Here is a 20,385-nt window from a genome sequence, read left to right as displayed (position 1 = left end):
AAAGTCACTGTCTTCCTGCCTGAGCCTCCAAAGTGCAAGCATTGTAGGGTGCATCGTCTTACTGGGCTTGGAGAACTTTTAAAACTACAGTCAAATTCCGTTATATGGCGTAATGGTACAACGTCTGAATGTATTTAACATTACTGGACTATACACTTCAAGTGATTTACATATTTTTAAAGTAGGTTTCCCTCCTGGTAACATAAATATAGTCAGATTTAAGAAAAAGTTCACTTCAGCAACAGGACACTGCTCTCCAAACATTACAGACAAATGTGGTATGTATTTAAACAGTAGCTAGGAGTAATACAAGTTCACATACGAGTTCAGCTCAAAAGGACCATTAATCCTGTAACACCCGTTCCCGTTAAGACAACTGAACCCTGGTAAATGCTGCCCTGGACAAAACTGATGAATTCTATGGTTTCCAACTTCAGTTTTCTTCTGGTCCTTAGTGTCTAAAATTCCTTAAGCAGGATTCAAATATGATCAGCTTTGTAAAGTTCTGTAGGAAATAAGGTTCTTAAAGAATCTGCTGTCATTTGCAATCTCACCGATGTCTTTATAAAGTCCACTGTGGGGCCTGGGTATGGCGGGGCATGACATCAACCCTAGGACAGGCTAGAGGACTGAGTGTGAGGCTATCATAGCCCACACAGCAAACCCAGGACAGCCAGAGCCACCCAGTGCCTCAAAGGAAGAATGGAGGTAAAGAAAAAGCCGACTGCTTTAAAACTATCATTAGAGTGCAATAATTAGAAGAATGAAGCAGAGCTTAGCACTGCTGATGCTTTGTAAGGGGCGGTTGCTCATGTGACGGCTTCTCTTGGTGGTTAACTTGACTACATCTGGAATTAACTAAAATCCGGAGTCACTGGACATACCTGTGAGGATTTTTAGTTAACTGGGTCATAAAAGCAGGAAGACCTACACTAAATCTGGACTGTGCCTACTCATGGCAGCCTATAAAAAGGACAAGGAAGAAAAGCTTTGCTCTTGGCCCGTTGACTCCTCCTCGCTTTACTGGCAACAGAGCACACTTCTTTGGAACTCCAGCTTTAGACCAGCTGAGACGTCCAGCCTTGTTTCTTTGTCTTTTTACTTCCCACTGAGAGACAACTACTGTTGGACTAGCAGAACTACAGCCTGTAAGCAACACTAATAAATCTCTCATACATATAATAAATGAATATATATATGAATATAATATATTCATTCTATCAGTACTGTTCCTTTAGAGAATCCTGACTAATCACTCATGTGAAGTTTCAAATAATGCTGTATAAAAATCCACATTAATAAAACTATTCTCTCTGAGGCCTGGTAGTGATGGTGAATGCCTTTACTTCCAACACTCAGGAGGCAGAAGCAGGTGAATCTCTGTGAGTTTGAAGCTAGCCTAGTCTACAGAGCTACTTCTAGCACAACCAAAGCCACAAAAAGGACCCATGTCTCAAAAAACCAAAACCAACCAACCAGACTACTGTTCTCTCTTAGTGTATGTACAGCATTGAACATCAATGTAAATTTCTTAGTATTAAACAAGCAGCCAGGACTCTTACCTGTTGCCATTTCTGATGGAGGTGTGTATCTTTGACTGAGTATAGATACTTGTTAATTTGGTCAAGAACTCCCTGATAATAGACCATTGCAGAGTCATAGTTTCCCAGCAATGCATACTCACGAGCCAATTTTACATTCTCAGTAATCATTAGAAGACTCATGCTCATCCGTAAGCTAAGAAAAGAAGAAACAAGAGACATTTTGGTGTTATACATCTCTTAAAAATAATTACTCAGTTTCTTAAAAATATACTTTCCAGGACTCCTTTAATAAGGAAGTTCACATTGGAGCCAGTGAGACCACTTAGTACATGACCCAACTTTAATGCAATGAACCCAAGTAAAGATGAAACGAGAAAACCAAATCCACAAAGCCATTCTAACCTCCATGTAAACATACCACAGCACACACCTGCCCCTAAACTGACAAAATATCACATTTTAACTGATTTATTTACTAAGTATTATTTAAATAACTCATTCACATGTATGAGTATTCTGTCTCTATACATGTCTACGTACCATGTGCATGCAGTATGTGCAGAGGCCAGAAGAAAGTGTTTGATACTCAGAGTCTGGAGTTACAGATGGTTGTGAGCTACAATGTGTGCACTGAGAATTGTTCCAGGCCCCCGGAAACACAGCCAGTGCTCTTAAGCACTGAGCCATTTCACCAGTCTGAACAAATCATTTTTACAAATGAAGTTTACCATAACACAGGTAACACCATCTCTACATTCACTCACAATTCTCATCCTTAAAGAAACAGCATGCAACTTAGAAATCAAGTTCAGTTCAGTGCTAGATTTCTTTCCTAGCATGCGTTAAGGCCCTTGGTTCGATGCTCAGTAGCAAACAGACACATAAACAACAACACATGACAAACAAAACAGGTTGGGCTGGAGATAAGAATTTAGACATAAAGTACATGTAAGGCAATGTCTTAACTTCAAATTATAGTACCATCAAAAATAAAACCCATACATACATACAAACATGCTTGATTTTAATACCCACGTCTAAGCTCCACCTAGAAGGCTAGCTCAAATATTACTTTTTGGGTTAACTCAGTTCAAAACAAATGTTTGCTTATGTAGGTCTTTCGGCATTTTACAGGAACTTTTATCAAGACATTTGACTACAGTCACTCTACATTTATCTCTACTTGACTAAGTTCTATGAGCATAAGATCTACATGTAAAACTTTTAGAATTGTATCTTCCGTGCAGGACACATGTTTTTCTAAACATCTGCAGAACTAATGCTCATTCCTGGGCCTGGTTTTGAGAAGTAGTACAAATTAGCAGATAGTATATGGGTTTTGAAGTTAGACAAGTCTCAACTGTTAAATTGTAACTGGACCAGTAACTACTTCCAAGGTGACATAACCAGTAAAAAGTGACTAGGAGATGCTGTGGTGGATGCCTGTAATACCCATTACTTGAGAACTGAAGTAGTAGAATTGAAAGTTTGAGGCCAGCCTGGGAAACACAGCAAGTGCAAAGTGAGCCTGAGCGACTCAGTCAGACCACGTCTCCTAGCAAACATGAAAAGGAAATGGGTGCTGGGGACATAGCTCAATAAAGGAGCACTTAACTAGCATGCACGAGGTCCTACACTCAATCCCTAGTACAAAGTGGTGCACGACGGCTCAGGCTTCTAAATCCAGCACTTGGAGTACAAGGAAGGAAGGTCCTGAGATGGAAGCCAGATCATACTTTCCCACAGAGAAGTATGTCTTCAGTGACTACTCTGCACATGATGGATATGCAGAGATGGACAGAAGTAAAGCATTAAAAGTAGCACTTGATAAATGGGGACAATGAGTGCTACTCTGTTAAGTGCAGTTAATAGCAGAAGATGGTTGGAAGGATCTGCGTCAACACTGTGGGGGAAGAACTGCCAGCTGCTTGGGCGTCCGTTCCTTGAGTTTAGACTTAAGAGAAGTATCCTGGCAACCAAGGATCACAGGAAAACCAAGAGGGCAGAGGAGGATGAGGGAAATGAAGTGATTTTTTTTACTCCTTTAGTGTATCGGGAGAATATTCAAATGGGAGCTGTTGGGCAGTAATGGATCATCACGGGGCTGGAACATAGCTGTGATTAGAGCACCTACTGTTCTTGCACACTCAAACTGTCTGTAACTACAGTGTCAGGAGATCCAAAGCCCACTTCTGACCTCCACTGTCATTACACGCACACACATTCACATAAATATTTTCTTCTGTGTAGGAACCCCGCCCCAGCTTAATCTATCCACACTACCTGTGCTTCTCAACTCATCGTGTCACCCATGGTCAAGAACAAGTTTGTAGGATGTCATACAAGACTGAATGAGGCCCATCACTGGACGAGAAGGAAGAATGGGTGTGTTTTTAAAAAATGGTGATTAGGCTCAGGAAACCTCAGAGTCATACGGATCAGATTTGAGAGGAGGAGATTGCCTAGATTCAAGAGAATCAAACAAAAAGATAGCTCGATTCTAAACTTTTGTCTTGAGAATTATATTTTGCAGAATGTACCTACTTGGATTCCTGATCTCAAGGACTTTCAGCTGGGTCCAGTCAAGATACACATCCAGCTACAACATTTGCTCCATTTTTCCTACCCCCTACCCCCCCAAGGATATCTCAATGCCCACGTACAGCTTGAAGAAGTTATTGAAGAGTCATTGCCCCAATTCCCTGGACTTTTGGGGGCTGAAAGTGGTTATTCTAAGGTTGTTTTTATGAGGAATTTAGAAATGGTTGTAATTTAACAGGGAGGAATTAGCTAGATTGAGTTGTACAGTCATAATCTCATTTGGTAACTAAGCTAAAATCATATCTTTGCTTTGGTATAGAATTTATTTGTTAAAAAAGTTTAAAAGTACAAGGTTTTACAGTCCTTCTATAGATACCATTACAAACTTCTGAGTTGATTACACATGTGAATTAAGGGTCAAATAGCAAATTCATGGTTCTAAGTTTGTTAGAATACTTTCAAGATAATAAGATAATAAATGGACAACAGTCCAGGTTACCTTATACAGATAGATGGTTTTCAAAAACGTCAGAAATCCACAAAATATGAGATTTAAAGTTATTTATCTTTGGTTGAGACATATCTGCTCCTACAGTTCCCCTTTGGCAGATTTAAGCAAGAAATTGAGCATCTCTACCTCCAGGTGAGGCAATACTTTGTGGCTAGGCAGCCACTGGACAAAACTGCCTGTTTCACCTACAGACTATACTGTCCAAAACGGGACACTTTATGCAGAACAGTTGTTGACTGATAATCTCTACCAAGCCAGATTTATCAGCCCTTCGTGGTTTCTGCATTTCAAGAGTCTGTCAGTTGATTTGGGGCCAGAAGGCTGAAGACTTGCGCTCATATGTTGCTAACAGAGGATGGTGCTAATGGAGATTTGTCTCTACAACCTCTCAGTTCTGGAAGCCATGTTAGGCTCCCTATGTTTACAGATAATTGGTCATTCTCAGATTTCTGATGGGGTTGAAGACTGATTATATTCTCATAGCCTATCAGGCCATTTAACTCTGAAAATACATATTTTATTAGATAGTTATCAGATAGTATACAAGCTAGCCAGGATATAACTTAGATTTTAAGCCTTTCTTAAGCTGGAATGGATAACTAAATGTTCTGTTTAACTGATAAATTGTTGGACTGGGTGTTAGTTATGTTTTAGTCTTACAATTACAGAATAATAGTCATGCTCAGTTTATATTTGCGAATAAAGTTGTTTTTTTTTTTTAAGTTAGACGAAAAGGGTGAAATGTAGGATATCATACAGGAGAAGGCAGGTACAAGATAGAACGAGGCCTGTCATTGGTCGAGCAGGAGGGATGGATGGGAGAAAAGTTTTAGAGAGGAGGAGGAGACTGGAGAGAGGCAGGAGAAGCAGTGGAGAGAACATGGAGGCTGATGTTAAGATTCCTCTCTGCACATTTACAGGTTGTTATGAATATTCTTAAGGGATGGATGTGCACAAGGCTTCGTATTACTAGGGGCAATTATATCTTACCAATTGGATCAGAGGTTATGTGTTGTGTGTTCTTTCATGTGGCGATTTAAGTTCAAGAGAATGTGGTGGCTGGGGACACTGGGCCGTCACGGAACGGAGATAAATATGTCTGGCATGGTGGCACCTGCCTTGGGAGGTGGGGACGGGGAGAGCGATTGTCGCCAGGCTCAGAGAGAAGCCACTGGCAGTGTGTTATGGGATGGAGCAGAGCGGGTGAGACGCTTTGCTGACTGAGATGAAGATGTCTACCAGATATCTTGGGGCACTGCGGTGCCGGATCTAGTGCGGGATAAAAGAAAGCCCTTTTTATAATTTTACAGCAACACAAGTTAAATGATTTGTTTTTTTTCCTCTTTGGTTTTTTGAGACAGACTGGCTTCATACTTATTATAACCCAGGTTGGCCTCTAACTGGCAATCCTCCTGCCTCGGTCTCTCAAGTGGGAGGAATCCTAGCATGTGCCACCATACTTCACTAGACAAGAGACAATCTTTCTTATTTTCTTTATTTTTTGGACAAGACTTCCTTGAAAGAACATGTCAAATAAATTCCTTCCAGTATAATTTTAAGTAGAATGTTTGGTCCGGTGGGCAGGCATCTCAGGTATCAAGGAGACTGGCTACTAGGATTCTCTGCCAAGTAGCCAAATTATGGGAAGCAATAGGAAATATGAGCTGCGGGAAGAGCTAAGATGAACACTATATACGAGAGCACATGAGGCTAGCACTGCATTCCACACAAGACACCTTATCAGGAGATGGTGTTACAGCCTCAGCTGAAAGAAAGGATGTCGGGATCACTCCAACCGCAGACCTGCGCTCTGTGCTGTCCCTCAGGTCTCACCCTTTATCCTGCTGATATAAGTACTAACCAGTTTCTGAGCTAGGTTTAATTAAAACATGTCAGTTATAAGTGTTAACCAGCTATAAGTACTAACCAGTTATAAGTACTAACCAGTTTCTGAGCTAGGTTTGATTAAAACATGTCATGAGCTGCATATTAGGTGCTGTATTAGAATCGTCAAACTCATAATAGTTCATCTAATTATCAGACTCAATTTCCACACACAAGGAAAACACAAAAAGCCCAGATAGATGCCAGTACCTTACTGAACCAACCCAAGGGAGTCACAGGCAGTTAAGGAAGACCTTAGCACCACAGAACATTCTGAAAACTAGGGAAATGACTGGGTCCCAGTGTGAGTGGGGAGGAACAACAGCCTCTGAGGAAACAGACCTAAGACAGTTTTCTAAGTTTCATTCTCCTGGCACTGTTTTCCTACCCCTCTGCTCAGCACAGGGCAGAGCACCAGCAGTGCTGTCAGTCAGACGCAGACAGCAGGGGCCGCAGAGTGCAGAGCCAGCAAGAGCAGGGGTGCAGCAACTCTCCAGGTGCTGTCATCTTCTTCTTCCTCACCACAGACTGAAGGACCGCAACTAAGAAAACCTATTCCAGGAGAAGGATGCTAACCACTCAGGGACAAGCACACAGTATCTAAGTGCTGGGGAGGGATGAGCACCAGGGAAGAAACTCTCTCCACCCACTACTGTAAGACAGAACAAACGTGACCACAACTACCAACACAGGACACTGGAAAAAGATGAACAGTAGGCTAAAGGTCACTAGAGAATATAGAAATAAGGAAAGGGTCAAACTTAATAAAAAACCAAGGAACCCCGCCCCCCAAAATTGGAAAAGAATTCTAAAACTAAAACCTGAATCTTTGAAAAACTGAAAATAGTTCTTTGCTAGTATTCTAATCATGAAAAAAAAAAAAAACCAAAACGGTATGTAAGGGGAAAAAAATCTAAGTAAAAATGAAAATATAACACAATTTAAGACAAAAGGAAATGGATTTTTTCTTTCTTTCACTGTTTAAAAAATAAAATTTTAGCCAGGTCTGGTTAATACCATTAATCCTAGCACTATGGAAGCAGAGGCAGGTGGATCTTTGAGTTTATAGCCAGCCTGGTCTACATAGACAGCAGGCTCCAGACTACCAGTGCTACATCATGAAATGAGAGAGAGAGAGAGAGAGAGAGAGAGAGAGAGAGAGAGAGAGACCGACCGACCGACCGAGACCATAATAACTGTAATAAAAAGTCCTTCTTTAGAAACTTTAGGATAAAAGGTGGAGAGATGGCTCAGCGGTTAAGAGCACTGGTTGCTCTTCCAGAGGTCCTGAGTTCAATTCCCAGCAACCACATGGTGGCTCACAACCATCTGTAATGAGATCTGATGCCCTCTTCTGGTGTGTCTGAAGAGAGTGACAGTGTGCTCTATACTTAAATTAAATACATAAACCTAAAAAACAAAAAACAACAGTAACCACCCCCACACGCACGCACAAACTTTAGGGCGAACTGGGCACAGCAGCAGATACTCTTACTCCCAACACTCTGGAAGCAGAGTCAGATGGGATGGATTATCTGTGAGTTGAAGACCAGCAAGGTCTACAAAGCAAGTTCTAGAGCAGCCAGTGCACACAGAGAAACCCTGTCTTGAAAAAAACAAAACAAGCATCAAAAACCAAAACTTCAGGATGTTTTTTACATGTGTGTGTGTGGGGAATGGGTTGGGGAGGATTGGAGTGTGTGGGGGAGGGGGGTTAAAGTAAGTGGGTGGGGGTGGACACACATCTTCCTAAAGTGCTCTCCACCTTATTTTTTTAAGACAGGGTCTCTTACTAAACCGAGGGCTTCCTGACTGGCTAGCTTGGCTGGCCTGCAGGTCTCAAGGATTCTCCTGTCTCTACCTCCCCAGCACTGAGATTAGAGGCATGTGCTTTCATACCCAGTGGCTTCTGAGATCCAACCCGGATGTCTCTGCTTGCTGGCAAGCACTTTAGCGCCTGAGCCATCTCCTCAGCTTCTACGGGTACATTGTACCTACCTTCTAAACAGCAAGAACTCCAGTTACATCAAAGTTGAAAGAGAAAACAAGGGAAAATTGACCACGCTCCTCCTTTCTCTTGGCTGTGCTGGTGGAAGCCAGGCCCTTGCACATGCTCGACATTCTACTGCTGCACTATGCTTGGTCTTCTGACCAACTCCTCTCGTGGGTTTCAATTCTGAATCCGAGTAAGAACAGTATGACGTGAATTTCTTACAGATAGGAATCTTAAACCAGCACACAGACACAGACAGACAGACAGACAGACAGACAGACACACACACACACACACACACACCAGAATCTAGAAAGGTTTATCCCAGGAATATAAGGATAACTTAAGATCAGAAAAATATATCACTTTAATTCCTTACACTAAAGGACAGAGTATTTTACATAAAAAAGGGGTAAAGAACATAAAAATCAAGTCAGAAAAGGGAAAATTCAAATGTTTAAACAAGTATGGACATTCGTAAGCCATTCTTTTACATTTATGAAACTTAAAAATATAGTAAACTGGAGGCTAGAGAGATGGCCCAGTGGTTAGAGCACTTGCTGCTCTTGTAGAAGACCTGGATTAGGACTCCACTTCCCATAGCAGACATCTCACAACTGCCTGTAACTGCAGTTGAGGGATCCAACATCCTCTTGCCTCCATGGACACTTGCCTGCAAGTGGTGTACATACACCCATGCAAGTACACACCTATACAGATAAAAAAATAAAGCTATCTTAAAAATATAGTAAACTCAATAATGCTAAATATGAGCATGGATTTGGGGAGACAGGATGCCTCACAGTTTGTGGGAATAAAGAACAATCTGGCAAAACTTAGGGATATCTTGTGTATATTTATCAATGGCCCTATGCAGAAATGTTATAACAAGCAATCTCAGTCCTCTGTAAAGATTCCAGAGGAAGCCCCCAGTGACTCCCGAAGCAACTTGATTCTAGATGTTAATGACAGAATTATGTGAAGACTCAAGCAGTTGAAAGCAGGGGAACAAAATCCCCTGTGTTATGTGTACCGATGCAAATGAGTACAAAAATGGTTGGAGAAACTCTGTTAAGAAAATGTGGTAAAGAACATAGTTAAATATATAGTACATTGTTGGGGATGCTGACTTCTGTGCCCAGAGATCTGGTTGCAGTTCAGGCATTGCCACCATCATGATTACTGAAGCATCTCCTCTCTTGATGTGTAAAAATTGTTTTCCATCACATCTAATTGGTTAATAAAGTTCTGTTCAGCCAATAGCTGGGCAGGAGGAGAGGGGAAGCAGGACTTCTGATACCAGTCAGGGGGTTCCAGGAGAGGGAAGGAGAGGGAAGGAGAGGGAGAGACGGGAGATGGACCATGAGGATTTACCACAAGCAGATCACCAAGGTAGTTGTCATGAGGACTCATGGAGCAGAGTAAGCCAGGGCAAGACTCAGATGGGGCCATGTGGCTGGACAGAGGTCCAGGCCAGCATGGTTGGGTTAGAATAGACAAGTATCTGTCCAGCTACAGCGCTTGAAGCCTTTTAATAAATTTAAAGTCTGTGTCTATTTGGCAGCTAAATGGGATAATAAGCATAGAAAAGGCCCCAGTCGTACATCTATAGTACATGGAAGCAATGAACAACTTTATAAACAGCAACATGAATAGATCATCAAAAATAAAGTGTTGGGAAACAAAAATCTTAGACATAGAACAACGTCTAATTTGAATACCATTTGATTAAAGTAAAAATTACGTATGCTACATAAGCACTCACTTTAATATGTGCACGCATATCTGTATATTGAATGTGCCAGTCTAAAGAGGGTGAGGAGGAAAAAGCGAGTCAAAGAATCAGGTGCAAAGGCACACACCTGTAATCCTAGCATTTAGGAGTTCAAAGCCACCCTCAGCTGTGTATTGAGCTTAAGGCCAACCTGGGCTATATGAGACCTTGAATTTGTGCTTGTAAGTAGGCACAAAGGTTGGGTGGGATTTCCCTTCACTGATTCTTTTGAATCTGCTCAAAGGGAAACCAGCTATTAGGCGGCAAGCTCCTCTGTGAAGAGGCTCACACCACAAGAAATGAGGGAGGTCCCAGGCCAGCAATTAGTGATGAACCAAGGTTCTCGAAGTAAGTGAAGAGGAGCGGTTAAATCCTGTTAACACTATGAATGAGCTTGAATCCTCCTTTAACCAAAGAGGTGTCTGGAGATGACTGACGCCCTGGATGACGTCATTACAGCTTTGTGGAAGACTGAATCAGAGGCAGCCACGAAGCACACACTCCTGTGCTTTAACACTAGGCTATGCAGTAACCGATGACTGCACAGCAATACAGGTCAGGCCTCACCTAATGCCACCTTACAGCATCTGAAGGAAAAATCCCAAGAGAAACGTGCGGCAGAAGCTGTGACCGCTCGTGCTGCACCTCAGTAAGCTGCAGAGCGAAGCCCACAGCTTTCTTCTGTTAACCGCTGTACCCTTAGCACGCAGGACCATGCTTGACACACACATATCAAAATACCTACTGCTGCTAGGGTTGCCTTAACTACAAACCCCCTCCCTGGGTCTAGCCTCTGATCCCCATCAAGCTGAGGCTACCATTTTATTCTTTTGTTGAGATTTTATGCACTAAGGTGTTCTGCCTGAACGTTTGTGCACCTAGTGTATGCAGTGCCCACAGAGGGCAAAGGGAGGCATCACATCCCCTGACACTGACATTGCAGATGCTTGAAGCAGTTACATGGGAGCTGGAAACTGAACCTGGATCCTCTGGAAGACTAAGCCATCTCTCCAGGCCCATTTGATTCTTGTGTGATCACTTCTGCCTTGAAACTATCTTTGCCCGATAGCAATGCCTAGTTTGTACAGCCGCACTGGAAGAGAGGAGCCTGGCCAGCTCTATAAGTGTACAGTGGATCTGTATGGCCAGGACAGCAGGTCTGACTTTTTTTTTTTTTTTTTTTTTTTTGGATAGTCATGGCCAGGGCTCAAAGCCCAAAGAAGTTTTTCCAGCCTTCTTCAATGGTATACTGTTTTGAGTTTCTCAAGCCAATCAGTTTCTTTTCTTTAGGGAGGGAAGTAAGGATATCATATTAGCTCTGGTCAGCCTAAAACCACACTGGCGCTCTTGCTCAGTCCCCCAAGTGCCAGGATTACAGGTATGAGCTTCCATGCCTGGCTTGATATTTTTCTAACAAATAATGCAACATCGATCAAAGGCTACACTAAAAGATGACATGCAAAGTCCTTGGCTACCAACAAAGAAAGTTTATGAATACATTGCCAAAACACCCTTATTTCACTAAAAGTTAGATAAAAATTATCATTTTCTATTACTCCAGCAGTATCAAGCAAGAATATTAACCCCTGTATTTTTGACATTCTCCAATTTCCCTTATCATTGCTCATATTCCACTGCAGAAGAACAGAAACTGGGTTTATCTAGCATAGTGTCTGGCAAAATTTGAGGAAGAGTCTATGTAAGGGGAAAAAGCTACTAGACAAGGTTTTAACTACTATTAGTTATAAACAGTACCCACTGGCTCCAGGTTAATGTAACCCTGAAAGACCCCCGGAGCAGGGGGACCCTCACTCAAGTCTTGGGATGACGCGGCCCCCCAAGAACTCACGAGAGACCGTCCTTGCTGCAGTCACACGAGGTTTATGAATAGGGACGACAGAAACCAGTGCACTGGGGTCGAGACTCGCATCCCACGCAGCAGCTGCTATTAGGGTCAGCTGGAACAAAGTGACCCAGCTGGTGCAATTACTCTTTCTGTGATCAGCTAGTTCCAGGGCCCGATTTTGGCTTCAACTTTTGTCTAGGGGGCAGTTTTTAAACTTTTTCCTTTCAACCCCTCCACACCCCCACACACAAAACAAAACCAGTTGCCTCAAGATTGAGAATCTTCGTTCTTAGAAAGACAGTCTGCCTCTTCATCTTACTCAAGCCTTCCTTTACACTACCCAACACGCTGTTTGTTTACCAGATAAGTATAATTGTAGCCAACAAGCTACGACAGGAATTTAAGCACAAATTTAATTACATACCAAAAAAAAAAAAACTTTCAGCTATTTTAAGCAATATTAATATCTTAACAAGTAAAGTTCCTCTACAAAGAGACAAAATACTGCCCCCCGCCCGCATACAACTGGAAAAACCAGCAACTAAGGAGCTCCAGAAGAGGCAGTGAATCCAAACTGAGCGCTAAGATCTCACCACCAGCATGATCCCAGCCCCACCCCGTCCACATGTACACAGGCCACCATAGCTGTCTAATCTCTATGTAAGGCTGGACTGCCATTTTTAATGCAAAATGCACAGGTCAATCATTCAAGAGACATTTACAGAGCAATCAATGGGTTGTAAAAGAATTGCTTTGAAGATAAAGACAGAAGTGGATGGGCAGCTGAGGTGGTGAAGGCAGAGTCGTCGTTGGCTGCAGAGCCAGCCTGGACTACATGACGGTCTGTTTCAAACATACACACAAAAACGAATACTAGCAATAAACTTCCTTTCTAAGAAAAAACAAGTGTGTGGCACAGTGCAGGTGCGGAGGTCAGAGGACAAACTGTGAAGTGGATTCTCTTGGTTTCAGGTGTTGAACTTAGGCTGCCAGATTTGCCTGGCAAAGCACCCTCAAATGTGCTAGGGACAAACAAGCAATTTCAGGAAACTTACCTCTAGAACGTGAGGAGTTAGTTACTGGCAGTCAGTGGCTGACAAGAACAGTCACTGTCCTTTGAGGCCATGGATGATGGCCGGTCGGCCACCCATGTGCACACAGACCACACAGACAGCACTAACTGAACTCAAGGGTTTATTAGTAACAATGGGGATTTATTAATAAAACAATGTGGGATCTGAAGTTGGGGAGATGGAAACACTTGGGGGTGTTGGAGGTAGTGTTGAATGGATACAATCAATGAACATGGTATAAATATATGAAATTTTCAGAAAGTAAAAATATTTTAAAATAGTAGTAACGGTGTAGCAATTATGCTAAGGACAAAAATAAAACGAAGAAACTAGACTTTAAAATTCTTTTAAGTTTTTGTTTATTTATTTTACCTTATTTTAATGGGAGAGCATAGGAAGCCAGAATGTTTCTAAAGCATATCAGTTTTATATGACAATACAGTAAATTCAACAAGATTTTCTGATCCTTAATATTTATCAGAATTTTGATTTCAGTTGCAAAATCAGATACAGAAATATCTCTTGTAGATTCTATTCACACACACACACACACACACACACACACACACACACACACATCCTCACTTCTCACCAATTCTGGAAGGCTAAAAATCTTTGAATATTTATCTGCATAGACCGGGGATGAAACTCAAGTGTGTGAGTAACGGCTTATGTGCAAGGCCCTGGGTTTGATCCACAGTAGTACAAAAAGTAAAAGCAAAAATTAAAAAATTAAACAATCAGTCTAAACATTAAAAAATTAAACGATCAGTGCATAGAAAAAAAAAAGGAAAATTAAAACACATAAGGCCTGCCATGGGGCTGGCAAGATGGCTTAGCGTGTGAAGGCCCCTGGCACCCAGAATAACACCAGCAGCCTCATCTGTAGATGGAAGGAGAGAACCAACTGCTCTGAAATACTGAGCCAACTCTCCAGTCCCTGTGTTGAGGGTGTAGGTTCTGGTCCCAGCACTCACAACTGCCTGGAGCTCCAGTTCCTGAGGGTTCAGTGCCCACTTCTGGCCTCCTCGGGCACATATGCAGTGCACATACATACATGCAGTAAGTATTCATAAACAAAAATAAATGACTCTTCAAAAAAAGGGGGAGCTTGAGACACTGATTGCTGGGTAGTGGTTAAAATGCTTCTGCTCCTGCATAGAGAACCCAGGTATGGTTCCCAGTACCAACAATCCCAGTAACTCCTGTTTCTCATCCTCTTGCCTCTGCCTTGTACTGGGACTACAGGTGGCTACATCACCCCCAGTTCAAGCCTTTATTTAGTCATTATTAGTACTTTTTATGTACTTAACTCCCAACACAACAGAGATGATTTTTTTCTTTTTCTTTTTCTTTTTTTTTTTTTCGGAGCTGGGGACCGAACCCAGGGCCTTGTGCTTGCTAGGCAAGCGCTCTACCACTAAGCTAAATCCCCAACCCGAGATGATTTTTTCTTGATGAGCCAGATGAAACATACTCAAGCACAATAAAGTTATCATTACTAAAAGGTGTGTGCATGCATATCCACACAGAACTCTTCAGAAAAAAAAAATCCACTCTAAGAGCTGGAGGGATGGCTCAGCACTGGCTGCTTTACCAGGGGACCCCAGTTCAATTCCCAGCACCCACATGTCAGCTCACAACTGTCTGTAACTCTAGTTCCAGAGGATCTGACACCCTTGCATAGACATACACGCAGGCAAAACATCGATGCACATAAAAATAAATAAATCTTTTTTTCTTTTTCTTTTTTTTATAAATAGCATGCTTTTTTTTAAAAAAAAGATTTATTCATTTATTATATATAAGTACACTGTAGCTGTCTTCAGATACACCAGAAGAGGGCATCGGATCTCTTTACAGATGGTTGTGAACCACCATGTAGTTGCTGGGAATTGAACTCAGGACCCCTGGAAGAGTAGTCCGGTGCTCTTAACCGCTGAGCCATCTCTCCAGCCCTAAATCTTTTTTAAACATTCACTTAATAGGTATTGGTAAGCTTTCAGTTCATCCTGAACGAAACAGGTAACTTAAAAGTCATATCAAGAACCACCACCAGTAAAATCTATTTAGCGTATTATCTATGTGGGCTATACTGATTTGACATGCTATCTTTTTTTCACAGTCAAGTAGAACAGAAAAATCAGCACGCCATTGTCAACAGAAATTCAATGCAGTAAGTTCAATGAGATTCTCTGATCCTTAATATTTATAGGATTTTTGTTATCAGTCTCAAAATTAGATACAGAATCCTTTGAAGATTTACACAGACAGACAGACAGACAGACAGACACACACACACACGCCCCTACCTAATAGCCTTCTTGGATAATAAATGCCATAGATTTATGTAGTCTGAGAGGTTGAAAGCTGATCAACAGACTTCTTTTCTATGTCATAAGTTAACAACTGCAGCAATTTTCTCTTATTTCTTGGTATGAAAACATACTAATTACCAAACTATCTCCTTCACAAAACAAAATACTAATACATTTAGGCCTTTGGTAACATAACAATATATGTTCTTGCTATCTGCTAAGTGCACACCTTATGAAGCACCAATGTTTCAAGTAGGAACTAAAGGTCCAAGTTTAAAGGGAACACATAAATGGGTACCATCAAGGAAAAGGGGCATCACTATTCTGTTGGGAGTTAATTATATAAAAAGTACTAATGATTACTAAATAAGGTTTGAACTGGGGGTAGTGTAGCCGCCTGTAATCCCAGCACAAGGCAGAGGCAAGATCAGAAGAAGTTCAGGGCAAGTTTCCCCTACAAAGGACACTGTCTATAAATAAACAAACAAACAAACAAATAAGGTAGGCCTGGCAACAGTTACAAGTCTACGTCCAGTCCAAGGCAGAGGCAAGAGGATCAAGAGTTAAGGGCCAGTTTTGGCTACAAGAGACATTGTCAATCAATCAATCAAGGCAACAGTTACAAGTCTACCTTTGTATGCAATTTCACCCACATACTGAATGAAACAAATGCTTCCAGGGATAAAGTTTCTCTACAGCGCCAAATCAAAAAGGGCATAAGCTTTCATGAGAACACTGGGCTGTCAAATTAAGAAACTAACCCCCAAGAGTGGCATGGTGGCGCACACCAGCGCTAGGAGGTAAAGGTAGGCGAATCTCTGAGGCTAGTCTGGTCTACAGAGCGAGATCCAGAATAGCTAGGGCTACACAGAGAAACCCTGTCTCTAAATAAGCCAGAAATACAGACAGACGGAGAGAGAAAGAATATCAATACTATCACCCTTAAAAACAGCAAAACAACTACTAACGCCAGTAAGTTGGCTCAGCTGGTAAAGGGATTTGCCCAGCATGCCCGGCTACCAGAGTTCAACTCTGAGACCCCCGTAGAGGTGGATGGAGGGAAGTAACCCCACAGAGCTGTCCTCTGACCTCCACTCACGCGCCCACATCTACATCATACTCACACAACAGCAATACATTTAAAACTAAAAACAAAGGCAAATTCAAAGGAGAAACAAAACAGAAATAAGTAAACCACCAAAATGCAGTACAACTCCAACCTAACAAATTGTACGAAAAGATGCTGAATCCCAACGTGCAAGCTCCGGAATTTTACCGGGCGGAAGCTTCGGGGTGAAAGCTTCAAAAGCGTTCTCTGGTCCGACAGGGAGCTCGGAGGCCCGAGCACTCACCTGGTGCAGCCCAGGCTCCAGGACACGCTGTCCGCCGCGTGGCGGGGAATGAGGCCCGGGCCGCGGCGTCTCGCTCGGAGCTCCGCGAGCCGCACGGTCGAGGCCCGCGGGCACCGCAGTTCTTGGTCGCTGCCAACTTGAAATCAAACCCGGCAAGCCCCTCTTACTGGGTCCTCCTCCCACACCCGGAAGTGAGGGCTGTATAGGAGTGCGCGCGCAGGCGGAACCTGCGGAGGGGGCGTGACCAAGCTCTGGGTGCGTCTGCGCACTCCGCGCGGCCGCTAGAGAATGGGAGTAGGCGTGGGAAATGGAGGTTGGCACCGCAAAGGGCTTGGTAATACCCCGCCCACTTCAGTTCCTACCCTGTGGACCATTTTACTTCTCAGGCCTTCTTCCTTTGCCTTCCAGTCGACCTATGCTAAGCTGCTCTGAGGTTAGGAGGTCAGGGGTGCTCTCTTACAGGTGAGTGTCAGTGCTCAAGCAATTCGTTTATGACAAATATTGCTTTAGAACCCAGTACTTAGAAGATATAGCCTGGGACCCATGCCACGGCGTAACAGGAATCCTCTCAAGACACACTAGAGGTGGGATTTTTATTTCCAGTTCCAGGGGATCCAGGGTGCTCTTCTGATCTCACAAGACACAAGGCACCAACTGGTACACCTAAATACATGCAGGCAAACCATTGCATATGTGAAATAATGTTTTACAGAGCTTAAGGTTTCCTAAATTTTTCACCCAAAATAGAAAAATATATATTCTGCTCTAGTGGATGTGAATATTAGTGTCACAGAGCACAGAAAACTATAATCAATACATCAGCAAGAATAGAAAAAGACCATTTAGCGATAGATCAAGTACTCCAAGAGGTGGACTTACAATCATCTATATGAATGCAAAGGCCTGTTAATTTATAAAGCCCGATTATTGTTGAAAAGCTTCTCAAAGGTACAAAATGGATGTATATGCTATACTTAAAAATAGAGAAAATCCTAGAATCTACAGGATGAATCTTGAGTAGCTGTAATCAGTAGTAGCCTGGTATGGGAGTTAGGAGCTGGGGATGATGCTCTGCAGTGGAGATGTTTTCCCGGGTGTACATTTTTGTACATGAAATGAATGTTGGAAGTTGAGTTTATGTAAGTTATACCTCAATGATGTTTTTGTTGTTGTCTTGAGACGGTCTCACTCTGTAACCTATCATAGTCCGGAACTTCTCTGCCCTTAGATTCCCCATCACAGGTATAGGCTTCCATACCTGCCTTCAAGGAAGATGTTTTAAATAAAAAGACAAACCTCCAAAAGGTGGCTTACAGTGTGTGGTGGTTTGAACATGCTTGGCCTGGGAGTGGCATGGTTAGAAGGCGTGGCCTTGTGTGTCTGTGGGGGTGGGCTTTGAGACCCTCCTCCTAGCTGCCTGGAAGACAGTAGTCTTCTCCTGGTTGCCTTTGAAACAAGATGTAGAACTCTCAGCTCGCTCTCTCCCGGAGCCCGTGGTGCCGGGAAGATGGGCAAGTGCCGTGGTCTCCGTATTGCACGGAAGCTCCGCAGTCACCGACAGGACCAGAAGCTGCATTATAAACAATACAAGAAAGCCCACTTGGGCAGAGCCCTGAAGGCCAATCCATTTGGGGGTCCTTTCATGCAAAGGGAATTGTGCTGGAAAAAGTAGGGGTTGAAGCCAAACAGCCAAATTCTGCCATCAGGAAGTGTGTGAGGGTGTAGCTCATTAAGAACAGCAAGAAGATCACAGCATTCGTGCCCAATGACAGCAGCTTGAACTTCACTGGGGAAAATGATGAAGTTCTGGTTGCTGGATTTAGTGAAAAAAGTCCTGCTGTGGGTGATATTCCTGGAGTCTGCTGTAAGGTTATTAAAGTAGCCAGTGTGTCTCTTTTGGCTCTGTACAAAGACAAAAAGGAAAGACCAAGATCATAAAAATTTGAAAATGAAAACACAGTAATAATAATAATAAAAAAAAGAACTCTCAGCTCTTCCGGCCATGCCTACCTGGACACTGCCATGCTCCCTCTTTGATGATAATGGACTGAGCCTCTGAACCTGTAGGCCATTCCCAAGTAAATGTTCACCTTTATAAGAGTTGCCATGTTCATGGTGTCTCTTCACAGCAATGGAAACTCTAAGACACAGTGACTACTTCTATTTATTTACTTTTGCAAGTTTTTTTTTAAAAAAATACAGTTACAGTTACCCTGAAATCATGAGATTTCAAACTTCTATTTTTATAAAGAAGTTAATATAACCCATGGGAACCTCAAACTCCAGGGTGATCCTCCTGCCTCAGCTTCCCAAGAGCAGTCACACAATTTTCTTCTTGTCTACTTTGCCTCTTTACCTTTGCAGTGCTGAGCCCAGTTCTATGCTGAGCTGCATCCCAGGTCTTCCTAGCTCTACCCAGCTCACCAGCTCATGCAATCACTAGAACCCATAAAAGTCAAAATAAAGGGTCCTGTCCAGTTTTATGTCAACTTGTCACAAGCTAGAGTCATCTGAAAGGATGACTCGATTGAGAAAATGCCTCCATGAGATCCAGGTGTAGGACATTTTCTTAACTAGTAATAAATATTCCTTGGGCTCATGGTTCTGGGTTCTACAAACAAACAAAACAAAACAAAACAACAACAACAACAAAAAAAAAACAGGCTGGGCAAGCCATGAAGAGCAATCCAGTAAGCAGCACCCCTCCAAGCTTCAGCTCCTGCCTCCAGGTTCCTGCCCTGTTTGAGTTCCTGTCCTGACTTCCTTTAGTGACAGACTACATTGTGCAAGTGTAGGCTGAATAAAACTTCCCTCCCCAACTTGCTTTTGGTTATGGTGTTTTATCACAGTAACAGTAGCCCAGACTAGGACAGGGGTCAGGAATGCACACCTTTAATCCCATTACTCTCAGGAAGCAGAGACAGGAGGATCCCTATGAGTTTGAGCCATCCTGGTCTGTATAGCAAGTTCTGGGACAGCCAGAGTTAGAGATAACCCAGTCTCAAAGGAGGAGAAAGAGAAGGAAAAGGAATGAGGAGAAGAGGAGGAGAATGAAGGAGAAGAAAGGAAAAGGAAAGAAATGCTAAGGAGGAGGTGGAAGAGAAGAAAAGGGAAGGAGGGAGGGAGGGAGGGAGAGAGAGAAAGAGAGAGAGAGAGAGAGAGAGAGAGAGAGAGAGAGAGAGAATGAATGAGAATGAATTGCATAGTTTCTAGATAGATGGATACATGTCAGGTGTCCTCACATTTCATTACCCTGAGCAAATCATGGGGCCAATCTAACTTCAAAGGGACAGGCTTGTGCAGGTCTGCAGTGTCCTCTGGAGAGAGTGTGTAGAAGCTACGTGCTCATAAGTCATTACCGCCTCACTAGCCGTTGCTCAAACAAGTGCATCTCAAGTGGGGCTTAGAGAACGAGACTGTATCCTTTCCTTCTTCTGGCGAACAGCCAGACTAATGTGACCCAAGAAGCTACAGGGAAAGAGGTAGAAAGGTAGGTGCTAGCCAAAGAGTTAAACTTCATTAACTAAGCAAAGGAAAAGTAGGAAGCGT

At 42.7% G+C, this 20,385-nt stretch overlaps 1 protein-coding gene and 1 pseudogene across 1 annotated transcript in view; one reads left to right on the top strand and one right to left on the bottom strand.

Annotated features, from left to right (window-relative positions):
- The window catches only part of Katna1 (katanin catalytic subunit A1), a 41,628-nt gene extending 24,609 nt beyond the window's left edge, over positions 1–17,019 (bottom strand). Inside the window, exons 1-2 of the mRNA NM_001004217.4 lie at positions 16,837–17,019; positions 1,563–1,737 (exon numbers count right to left, since the gene is read on the bottom strand). Of these exons, the coding sequence (NP_001004217.2) occupies positions 1,563–1,730 (168 nt within the window). The 5' untranslated portion in view covers positions 1,731–1,737; positions 16,837–17,019. The remainder of the gene's footprint in view (positions 1–1,562; positions 1,738–16,836) is intronic.
- A 71-nt stretch (positions 17,020–17,090) lies between these two features.
- Positions 17,091–19,896, top strand: LOC134482573 (small ribosomal subunit protein uS12-like; annotated as a pseudogene).
- Positions 19,897–20,385: the final 489 nt, after the last annotated feature.

Source organism: Rattus norvegicus, chromosome 1 (genome assembly GCF_036323735.1).
Source record: "Rattus norvegicus strain BN/NHsdMcwi chromosome 1, GRCr8, whole genome shotgun sequence".
In the NCBI taxonomy this organism is placed as follows: Eukaryota; Metazoa; Chordata; class Mammalia; order Rodentia; family Muridae; genus Rattus; species Rattus norvegicus.
Note: the sequence above shows the minus strand (reverse complement) of the source record. Positions and strands in the feature narration are given on the sequence as shown.